General features: G+C 43.6%; 1 protein-coding gene across 1 annotated transcript in view; it reads left to right on the top strand.

The window, feature by feature from the left end:
• The first annotated feature begins 8240 nt into the window (after nt 1–8240).
• Nucleotides 8241–12279, top strand: part of LOC146425562 (uncharacterized) — a 124615-nt gene continuing 120576 nt past the window's right edge. Inside the window, exon 1 of the mRNA XM_085041596.1 lies at nt 8241–8761. Coding sequence (XP_084897722.1) covers nt 8496–8761 — 266 coding nt within the window. The 5' untranslated portion in view covers nt 8241–8495. The remainder of the gene's footprint in view (nt 8762–12279) is intronic.

Genomic DNA, 12279 nt, shown 5'->3' on the forward strand with positions numbered 1-12279 from the left:
TCTTCCCTCTCCTCTTAACCCTCTGTGAGAGCTTCGCTTGGGGTTCACCATCTTGGATTTCCAGCCCCTTTACCACCCCTTGCCTCTCCGTCTCTCTTCGCCATCCTCGGACCCTCACCTGTGGACCTTAATAAATTCCCTGGAAATCTCAGATCCTGATCCTACACATCTTTTATCGCCGTGCTTCTACAGCGACTCACGTCCCCAGCAGCTCCACTGCTTGCCGCAGCTACGTGTGCCCCTGGTGTGTTTCGGCCCCGGGCGACCCCCTCTTTATGCGACGTGGGGTGGTCGCCTGTGAATTGCGAGACTGCGCTGCCGCAGGATCCAACCCCTGGGGGGTCCAACCCCTTAAAGGTACCTTTCCTGACAGCGGGGTCCAACCCCTGGGGGTCCAACCCCTTGCCCGGGACTAATTTTGGGAGACCCAGTCTCAACCCACCCTCGGAGACTTGTACCTTGGTCCTGCAGGTCCTGTTTTCTTTAAAAGTAGCAAATACCTTAATTTGGTGCAGATGGTCCTCGGTCTACTCCCGCCGTGAGCCAAAGGACAGCTGAGCTCCCCCTGAAAATTCAGGGTTGCGACTGGGAGGTCTGCTTACCCCTGGATCCGGCAGCCGAGCAGAGTTAGGGTCCCACCTGGGTCGCCAATTTGATTCGCCCCAATCGAGCCCAGAGACACTTCAGAGACAAAGTCAGAGAAGTGGGTATTTGCTTTATTCGGTGCACCGGGTGTGTGGGGAATTCTCTCCTCCAAACACACACACCGGCACCTCCAAAGATACAGTGTTAAAGGTAAAATTAATGAATATTCATCACATTCCCCAGGATAGGAGTGGTTATACAAATTATTTCTCCTAAGTCATTAATATTATTCAGCGATTTCTTGTGCTTGGCTTCAAAAGGAATCTTTTGCTCCCTTTTATCTTGATAAGATTAGGGGAATCCACAAGGCCAGAACTGTTATCAGCCTTCAGCCCTGGACAGGTGCCATGCTGGTGGAAGGGGCAAAAGATCAAAGAAATAAGGATGGTTGAAGTGTAAGTAGATTTGGTTTATCTATTTGACCACCCCTTTCTCAGTGGCGCACATGCTAATGATATTAATGACTTCCGAGAAATAATTTGTATAACCACTCCTATCCTGGGGAATGTGATGAATATTTATGAATTTTACCTATAACACTGTGTCTTTGGAAGTACCGAGGTGTGTGTGTTTGGAGAAGTGAATTCCCCTACACCTGGTGCACCGAATAAAGCAAATACCCACTTCTCTGACTTTGTCTCTGAAGTGTCTCCTGGCCCACTTGGGGCGAATCACTGGCATTCTTTTAACAACACTTGTACTAAAAACCTTTGAATTATTTGCTCTATCCCTTTCTTATCTTCAAATCTCAAGGGATATTGTTTACGATTCACCGGTCCTGCTCCTTCTATGAGTTCAATTTTTATCGGGTTTGCCAACTTAGATCTACTAGAATGTTCTGTGTCCCAAACCATAGGTTATACCTGATTAAGAATTTCGTCCTGAATAAGGCTAGAAGGTAGTTCCCAGTGTGCAAGGCTTAATGCTAATATAAGTTTTTCCTCAGGCACATGCACTTTTATTTGGCCATTATTAAAATTGATCTTTGCTTCCAATAGGGTTAACAAATCCCTCCCCAAGAGGGGTCCTGGAGAGTTAGGCAAATATAAAAATTTATGTGTCCTGATCGCTTTCCCAAATTTGCATTTAAGTGGCTGCAAAAAGTATGCCTTTTCTGATTTTCCCATTGCCCCCAAAACATGAACAAAATCCCTTCCTATCAGGGTTAAGGTCTGATTCAGGGATTTGCAGTAAGCATCATTGGCCCCGAGGCAACGTTAGTGGCTGTAGGGCGTGCCATTGGGAGACTGACATTATTCAGGGGACACTCTCATTTCCAGTGCCCTTCCACCCCCCCCCCCCACTCTGCACGTTGGTTAGGCCCCAGACACATTTCCCATGTTTCTAGGTCCTCCCCCACTTCCCCAGAAACCTCCTCTCCCTTGGATGCGTTGGTTTCTCCTGCCCTCTACAGCTGCAATGGTTACTGTTGGAATTCTGTTTTTGTAAACCTCCCAGGCGGCTGCCAGGAGTCTAAGTCCCTGTTGTCAGGCTCTCTTATCTTCTGTAATTTTCTTCTAATATCAGGAGCTGAACGCCCTAACATTAGAGTTACTAGTTGCTGCTTTCCCATCTCAGATTTGGGGTCCATGTTTGTATGCTTCCTCATGTTGTCCCGCAGCTTCTGCATAAAATCAGTGGGGAATTCATTAGATTCCTGATGTATATTTAGGAGAAGAGACTAGTTAATGGTTTTCGGGATTGCATTCTGAAGCCCCCAGCTCACCAGCCTTCAGTATCTCTCTAATAGCTGGTATTGGGGAGGATTATTGGGATCCTAGTGGGGGTCTGTTTGCGGAAAAATGTCGTCTAGATTGCCCTAAAGGGTGCCACTAGCTATTTGTCCTTATATATGAGCATGGGTAGTAGTGATTACAACTCCCTTATCTGTTTCATTTAATTCAGACAACATCAAATCTATGTCCTGCCGATTAGGATCCTGATTCCTAACTACTAAATCAAACCTTTGGGCCATGCTCTCAGGGTCTGCCTTTATTCTCCTAGCTGCTTCCCTCCACTCATTCAAATTGGCTACTGAAAAGGGGGCCTTAATTTTAGCCATATCTCCCATTGGGCCCATTACCATGCAGAGGGGAGCTAGTAAATGTTTTTGCTTCTGCCTACTCTTACTTTGGGTTGATATTCCAGGGCTGGATTCACTAGTCCCCTCATCTCCACTCCTGTCTGTTGTATCTGGTGACCGGGCATCTGGTGAGCCAGCCCCGAGATTCCTCATAGTGGAATTTAGTTTTTCTTGCAACTCTAAGGTATCTTCATTCTCGTCCTCACCCTTATCCTTACCTGATGGTAAACTGGTTTCTAAGCACCTCTGGCCAATGCTACAAGCTGAGCAGCATCTTTTTATTTTTCTAGTACTTTTATCCTCCTTCTCTAATGCCAGGATTAATGGGTCTTGGGGGGCTAAATTTATTCCACACTGTCTCTGGCACTCGGGTTTCTCTCGTAAAGAATAAATCAGCATATCCTACCTCGTCCCATTTACTCTCTCTCCTCAAGAACAGCATTAGTTGTAAAAGAGTATTATATTCCAGGGTCCCATTCACAGGCCACTTTGCCTCTGACTCTAATTTGTATAGGGGCCACCATTTATTACAATATTTAATTAAATCTGCTTTTCTCATAGTTCCTCCCGGTATGCTCCCTAATTCTTTCCAGTGTGCTAGCATGCACCCTAGTGGGCTTTTCTTTACTATCTCTTTACTGGCTGAAGTACCCATTTTTAGCCTTCTTTTTCTCCTTCTTCCACTTAAACTTTTGACAATATTCTTTCATCACTTCCCAGTCTTCCTCATTAACCCTGAAACACTGACCCTACCTGGTCCTAAAGAGAAACTGAGCACAAAATTAAAAAAGAACCCCTGGCTAAGTAGAGAACCCCCTCTCCCTGATTAGACTAACCAGAAAACCCCTACCCTGCCCCCTGTCTGTGTTGCTGGTTTAAAAAAAGAGAAGTAAGTAGACTGCTTCTTAAGAGGGTGGGGGGTGAGAGCAAGAGAACTGTCTAGAGAAAGAAAAAGATAAGTAGAAATAAAGAGTATTTGTAGTGGAAGAATTGTAGTGATGAATAGATTTAAGAACCTGCTCTGTAAACTGAGAGAATGCCCCACACCCTGCCCCCTACCCGGGCTTGTTAGTTATAAAAGAGGAAAGAGAGTAAATACTATAAATTCGTAAGAAATAGGGGGGGAGTGAACAAAATAATGTATGAAAAGTTTATTTTTGCCTTGCATTTATCCTCCAACTCTGTTAAGTAATTAAATCACTTTTTTTGCAACTTTAAGCTTAGAGCCTAGTTGCCCTCTTTTTGTGGGTCCTCCTGGCAATGTCCTATCTCATTTGACTCACGAGATTGATGTGCACCTTTATAGGTTTTTTTTCTGTAGCAAGAGAAATCTAGAGTGTCAGTGTTTAGTCAGGGTCAAACCCTGACAGATACATCACCAGTTACCCTAGTAATTAAGCATCATCCAAGGCTGCACATCAACTGGGAGAAGCTGTCACAGCGAAGGACTGGAGAACCACTCCCAGTAACTAGGAAATCCTGCAGGTACATCCACCTACAGGCAACAAGGCTTCTGACTTTGCTATGAAAGGGTCCTGGTTTTATACTGTTGAATACACAAGCTACCATAACTTCTAGTGCAGGAACATCTGGTTTCATTCTCCTATTCTCCCAAAGCCTGGCCAGGGCTCAAGAAGGAACCAAGGGAGTTGTCTTTGATCCTACACCCACAAACAAGGCCAGATGTGGCCTTGTCTGGTTTCTAAATACAGAAAGGTAAATACGTGTTTTGCCAACAAGAGGATACATAAATCATATTGCTAATAGTACTTTGTTAATTAGTGGATACATATAACATTTGGTTGGAAGGTTCATCTAGAGGTCAACTTTGGATCAGGGCCTGTTGTTCAGGCCTTGGTACTCCCGAGAGTCATAGAAAAAAGAAAACAATTCAATTTCCATAGACTATAATATGTAGCAAAACAATGGTCTCTCTAAAACAGTGGGGGAAAATGGTAGTGCTCCCTGGTCTTGGCTAACACCTGCCCCCCAAGAATCCTACTCATTATGTCTATAGCACCAGATCCACAATTTCCAGCATTTCTCTCCCCAAGGTCCACGCCAAGCCTAGGGAGGGGACAAAACAGTGCTGTAGAGGTCTCAGCTCTGTCATACAAAATATAATGCAACTGCTGAAAGAGTCACTGTCCCAGTGAGGTGATGTGCTGCCCATCCAGCAGGTCCAGAACTCAAAAGACTGATGGACACCAGAGATGCAAAACACCAAAGGGCTTCTTGTTGTAATCTGCCCTCCTGGGTCCATTGGTTTTTAGAAGTGAATTTACAGCTGCTTCTAAATTGCAGGAGACTGAAACACTGACCCTACCTGGTCCTAAAGAGAAACTGAGCACAAAATTAAAGATTTCATTGACTACTGGAATGGCCAGACACAAAAATGGTAAAAGTCTTTAAACCCAAAAATTTAAGCCCTAGATCAAAACCCCAGTATGAATTCATTTTTCATGGCAGTTTATGCCATTTTGTATTTTTAAATTTGATTGATCATCCTGTCTGACTGTCTTTTAAACCCTCTATGGCAGCTGTTGCATTTTGCTGAATTCTAACCAATTTTGGCAAGAGATTAAGGATCTCAAATAAAGGAAGTCATCACGAGTTTAATGAAAATCAGTTCTTGGGTGCAGTGTCCTCACTGATCAAAAGACTTCAACAGGAACTTAATGACTGTTTACTCAGAGGGTGGTAAAACACTGGCACAGGTTGCCGAGAGAAGCTGTGGCTGCCCCATCCCTGAAAGTGTTCAAGGCCAGGTTGAATGGAGCTCTGAGCAACCTGGTCTAATGGAAGGTTCCCTGGCCATGGCAAGGGGGTTGGAATGGGATGATCTTTAAGGTTCCTCCCAACCCAAATGATTCTATGATTCTATGACTCTTTAGTACCAAAAACATGCTCCTCTATCAGCTGCCTCTTGGTAAGTGGTACTCAGGAGCATCAAAAGTGGTGAGTCTGATGGCATTTATACCTCCTGGGACTTCCTGGGGTGGAAAAAAGGGGTCAGAAAAGGACCCCAGTGAAGGTGACTGAGGTCTCGAGGCACAGGCTTGTAGGATGCAAGTCTATAAGAAAGCGGACTTCATCGGTTATGCTGCTCCCAGAACAACTGTTCCACCAGAGAAGTAACAAAATTAATAATTAAGAGGATTCCCAACCTGAGAGAATTAGTGCCTCTGATCTATAATAAACCTATTAGAAAGCTCAATGGCAGATTGTGCTGCCACAGAAAAAAAGTCAGCAGAGATTTTAGTGCCCTGTCCTTACTAAATCCTCACCTAAGTCAGGTTAAAAAATAGCAATCAGATGGGTTGAATACTAATTTCAAGACTGTTATCATGGTACAAAGCACTGAAAAAAAATTAGCAATGTTACATATTTCTTAAGGTAAGTTCTTTCCCAGGATACTGAATTTACAGATGAAAGCAAGAAACCAGCAGAACTAATCTATACATTAATGAAACTCACTGTGCCTCATTAGAAAGCAGTTACTCTGAGACAACAGGAATTATAGTGGTGTGTAGTGAAGTGATACTAATAGTTTTGTTAACATTATCTACTTTGCCATAGACTTAAAAAGAATTATCCATAATAGTGCTAGTTATGGTAGCATCATAAAAATTGCTGGCTTTCTGCCATTCTAATTCTCTTTTCAATCATCTGCAATTTTCAACCTTTTTCTCACCTATTAGGTGAGACCCACTAGTATTTTGCAAGAAGGATACAGGGAATCTAATGGGGGAAATATTTTACTCAGTACAGGGAAAAAATATTTTTTAAATTATTTTACTTTATATAAGAGCAACTGAGTCAAAATTTGATCTGGAAATAATTCTGCTCCCTTAGGGGACCAAACAACATGGATGGGCTCCATCAAGGAGAGGAGCAATGGGTGATGGTCAACCATGACAGTGTCTTCTGGGGAAGCCTGCCCTGATTTTACTTCTCTCCCTGCATCCTGTTAAGGGCTGTTAGGACAGGCTTTGCTCTGTTCTGGTGTACTGCAAGTTGTTTAAATAATCCATGAAAGAACTTAAAAGGATCAGAGCAAAACAGAGATGAAGTTTGGGAGCACAGGCTCGGGGATTTTGGAAGGACTTGGAGGTGAGGCTGAACACAACCTTCAAAATCCATTTTGTCAGTTCAAGTCTGGGGTATGGAAGGTCTTAAAAGCTAAAATATTAATGTCTGTAACCTTAAGTCTTTCAGTGCCAATATACACAGTTCCTAAACACCTAAGCAAGACTGCAGTTAGATCCTTTATACTGATGACTCACAGGCATAGTGCTCAGTCTCATTTTCTCCAGTCAATTTAACTTTTAAAGAGAACTTGAACTGTAACTCCAGGTAAAATCAATTTAATTGTTATAAATTCCCTGTCAAGTTATAACAAAACTTGTACCAAAATGGATCCTTTCACCCTGTGTGCAAGAGGCCAATCCACACACTGAGTCAAAGTATTTAATTTATTTACAGTCCCATGCAGAAAGGGGAAGTGGGTGGCAAATGCACAAAGCCAGCACGACTATCAAAATTTTTAACTATTTATACATTTTAGCAAACAAAGGCGTTAGTGTTCATTGGCTACCAGTGACATAGTTCTCTTATTAATTAGTATTCTATCTTATATTGGTTAATGATTCTCTCCCTTTCCATGCTGATTAGTCTGCATGCTCAGTCTGTCACCTTTTGGGTCAGTGGTCCATGACTCAGTGGTTGTGATCTCCCCCTGCTGGAATTACCTTTTACCCAGTCTGTGCTGATTTCAGCACAGTTGCTGAGTTGGGTTTATTAATTTATTCTTTATCTTGGGAGTTCTGCCAAATATCCTTGTGGCCCATAAATTCTGCATTCATTGTGTCCACTATCAGTGGTACATCCTTTTTACCAAGCTTTGTTAACCTTCCCCTAGGTCTGAGATCATTGAAGCATGTCAAGCCCTAAACCTTAACAAGGCAATTCTACAGACAAGTAATTTATCTTTTTAACACCTGGACATCAAAACCATTAACAATTTATTCCATTACAACTCTTCTTGTTTGAACATAGAGCAAGTTTTCAAGGGTTTACTCCCTAGGGTAATTAAACTGCCTCTTATTGAATTTGGCTTCCAAAAGAGCATTCAAACGGGGAATCTATTTTTCCTTGCATTTCTTGTGGGCATGTTTTCATTTGCTGGCAGAGCATTCAGTGGATTTCATGCCAAATCGATTAATACAGCTAAACATGACCTATTAAAGATGAGGTTTTGTACCTAGACTCTTTGGTATTCCAGTTTTCAAATAAGAATCTTTTTTCTTTGCTAAAGGATAAAGAAACCAGTTAACAAGGTACTCAGGCCCTATTTGTGCAAGAATTAGTCAGGCGCTTGAAGCTGCGCCTTCCCCACGTATGATGGAACTATCTATCCATCCTGCGTGCGGCGTCCGCGCCGTCGTGCTTGCTTCCTCCGCTATGCGACCTCCCCATCGCAGGACCTATGATCCAGTCCCCTGGCAGCCTGGGGCGGGTAGCGCGTGTGAAGGGAGGCCGGGGGGGCGGGGACGCCGTCCCGCCTTGGTAAGAGCGGCCTTGGCTAGCTCCTTGGGAAACCGGAGGGAAGAGGGGTTCCCCCCCCCCCTTGCAGGGGAACTCGGAGTCCCGTCGGCGTGGAGCGAGCGCGCCCGCTCCACCGTGAGCCCCAGCCAGCATGGGAAGAACGGCTGCCCGCTCAGAAACACCTCCAGGGAGCAGTCGAGTCCGCTGCTAGAGCGCCCGCATGCTAGGACGCTCTGGCAGGCGCCACGCGCTTCTCTGTCGTCGGGCCCGCCTCTCCGACTGTGTGTGGCACTGTCGCGAGCGGAGCAGTCGTGCAGGCTCCGCCATGATGAGCAGTGGAGGGATCGGGGTGCCGCTAGGCTTCCCCTTGGGCCCCACGTCTGTCATCCAGATCACGAACCTCTCCTCGGCAGTGACCAGTGAGCAGATGCGGGCTCTCTTCAGCTTCCTGGGAGATATCGAGGAGCTGCGCCTCTATCCCCCGGAGTAAGCAGGGTCTGCGTCGGCCTCCAGAGCAATAGAGACTTGGGATGAGGAAGAGGCTTAGAGGGGTCGAGAGGATGGAGGGAAAGGAAGAGGCAGAAGGTCCTATGTGCCATCTTGAGTGTGGGCACCAGTCTCTTGCACGTGGGTGTATGTCTGTCACGTGGTCTCACCCCTTTGTATGGGGCAGGAACGGTAGGGGAAAGGGGCTATGCTTGGACCTAAGATGGCGGCCTCGGTCTGGAGGAGGGGAGTAGTCGCGGTATCTCTGGAGCGGCCTGTAGAAACACGGCGAGTTTTATGTTCTCGTGGTGGCGGTCGGAGCCGCGGTCACCCGGTGGCGGCTGTCGACACTGAGTCACAGCCTGACAAGACGCGTGCTCGCAGGCTGCCCCGAAGCGCTTCCTAGGTGCAGGTCTCGTTTCCCCCTTTTCCCACAAACCTGTTTTCTGTGTCCCACCTTTCTCTTCGCTCGGATTCATTCCAAGTGGCGGGCGGGAGCGCCCCAGGCCTGACCCCCGCCCGGCTGGCTGGCAGGCCGGCCGGCCGGCCGCGCCACTCGGGCGATGCGTGCCGGCGAGACCAGCTCTTTTTGTTCGAACGGCTCTTTTCTCCCGCGAGAAAGGGCCACTCGAACAGAAGTCAGCGTAGCTGTTAACAGAGGAACGGTATTTGGCCTGTGCTTAGATATGTTTCCGACAGGACGTTTGCAGTAAATGAAAGTTAATAACGGACATTACACGCTTCTCTAAATTGTAGCTGTCCTTATTATGTCAACTGCATATAAGGGATCTGCTCAAATGAGATAATATTGATATTTTCCAAACATCAATGTTTCTTCCAAGCAGATGGAACAGAAGAGGAAAAAAATATTTTTTTCCTAACACGTCTGTTGTGAATGGAAGTGAATGGCAGACCGGCCCTTTCAAACTATATATATATATAAATGAAAATTGAATAGGAATAGCAGAAAGGGGAAGGGGGAGTCATTCACATTCAGACTTCAAATTTAATACAAAGAAGACAGGAATAAAATTTCATTATAAAAAAAGTAGCAAAAGAAGATGGTATTTGTCCATTTTAATGTGTTACTAGATTAGACTTAGCTAGATTTGAATGAAGAACGTTCAGAAAAATAAATGTGATTTAATATGTATATAAAGTATATATACTAGGCATCCATTCATGTCAAGATAAAACAGCTTTACCAAGTTTTAAACACTAATAGATATATGGTGATTTTTGCACAGTTTTCTAGGTTTTTATTTTGGACTAGTTCCACAATACACTTAATACACTTATCATAGAATAGAATCATAGAATGGCTTGGGTTGGAAGGGACCTTAAAGATCATCTAGTTCCAGCCCCCCTGCCATGGGCAGGGACACCTTTCACTAGACCAGGTTGCTCAGGGCCACATCCAATCTGGCCTTGAACACTTCCAGGGATGGGTACAATGTTTCCTTTTTTCCAGTCACCTTGTACTTCACCTGACTTCCAGGACTTTTCAAATATCATGGAGAGTGTCTTGGCAACTACATCAGCCAATTCCCTCAGGACTCTGGGATGCAGCTCATCTGTTCCCATGGACTTATGTACACTCCGGTTTTTCAGGTGGTCATGAACCTGATCTTCTCTTACAGTGGGAGGGACTTTGCTCCCCCAGTCCCCATCCTGCTGTCCATCCACTCGAGGTGTGGAAAGAGGTTGCCATTGAAAACTGATGCAAAGAAGTTGTTGAGTACCTCAGCCTTCTCATCTGTTGTTACCAGTTTACCAGTGTCATTTATTGGGGAGTGGGGTGGGTACACCTTCTTTGACCTGCCTTTTCTGGTTAATATACCTGTAGAAGCCCTTTTTGTTATTCTTTGCATTTTCTGCTGCCTTGATATATATTTGTTATAGCTGTTGCTCTTATTTTTACTCAATTATATAACAGATTTTAAGGGAAACAGATATTTGCTTGACATTTGTATGCAAATAATGTTTGTGGCTATGTATAAAAATCTGCCAGTCTGTGTATACACATAAAATATTAAAATCCAGAACCACATCAGGGTTTGACTTGGAAATGCAGTAAACATCAGTTCTAAATGATTAATTTAGTTTTCAGAGAATGGGATGTGGGATTGTGATTACTTATTTTACTCTTGATTTTATTTACAATTTTTATGCATAACTTTTAAAAATATGCATTTCCTTGTCAAATAGTTCTGGAAATTTAACCTGACTTTCAAATTATTACCTTGGAAAAAAATTAAGTATTTAATGCCTTTCTTGTGAAACAGTAAGAACACGCTTTCTATTGACTCTCTGAAAATATATTTCAATAATATTATGATAAGGTCAGAAAATAGTGTTTCATTGACAAGTGCATGGGTAGATAAGGTATCCCAAGCAAAAAGATGCTACAATATATGTCTGCAATTTGTTAAAATTATTTTCTGCTCCTATTTTTTTCTTAGATATTTTTTGATTTAAGGCTTAGAGTTTTTAAATTTTTTAATTTTAATTCAGTTAAAAGGAAGTTTGCTTTTTACATTAGAGACAAAATCATGCAAAAATTCATGTCATTCCAGTCTTAGCTTTAAACTTCTGATGTATTTTAGAACTCATGAATTTCATTACCTTCATGGAACAGTGGGAAACTCACTTTTTCTGTCCAGTTTCTAGCTGAAAAACATAATTAAGTAAATTTAATTAGTGAATTAAAGGTCTCATGGATGTTTACTACTGAACAACAAATAATAATTTGCTCTTTTCAATTTATTTTGTGCTGAAGAATAAGAGAAAGGTGACATGGTAGCTTCTGGTCATTCCAGAATATTTGTGTTACTTAAGTAAAAGTTTTCATTGAGATTGGGAACCCATTTGCTAGTCTTTGTACAGAACCACATAGTTAAAAAAAATAAAGCCAACAGTTCTTGTTTCAAGAATAATATATAGTGTAATATTAAAAGAGTATTATCCTAACTTTTTTATAGATCACAGAATCATAGAATGGTTTGGGTTGGAGGGGACCTTAAAAATCATCTAGTTCCAACCCCCCTGACATGGGCAGGGATGCCTTTCACTAGACCCGGTTGCTCAGGGCCACATTCAATCTGGCCTTGAACACTTCCAGGGATGGGGCATCCACAGCTTCTCTGGGCAACCTGTTTCAGTGCCTCACCACCCTCACAGTAAAGAATTTCTTCCTAATATATAATCTGAACCTACCCTCTTTCAGTTTGACGCTATTCCCCCTTGTCCTGTTACTACATGCTCTTGTAAAAAGTCCAGTCTTGTTGGCCTCCTTTAGGTACTGAAAGGTTGCTATAAGGTCTCCATGATGTCTTCTTTTCTCCAGGCTGAACAGCCCCAGCTCTCTCAGCCTGTCTTCATAAGAGAGGTATTCCAGCCCTCTGATCACCTTCATGGTCCTCCTCTGGACTCTCTCCAACAGGCCTATGTCCTTCCTGTGCTGGGAACCCCAGAGCTGGATGCAGTACTCCAGGTGGGGTCTCACAAGAGCAGAGTAG

Source organism: Lichenostomus cassidix, chromosome W, assembly GCF_008360975.1.
Source record: "Lichenostomus cassidix isolate B80296 chromosome W, HeHo_3.0, whole genome shotgun sequence".
Classification (NCBI taxonomy): Eukaryota; Metazoa; Chordata; class Aves; order Passeriformes; family Meliphagidae; genus Lichenostomus; species Lichenostomus cassidix.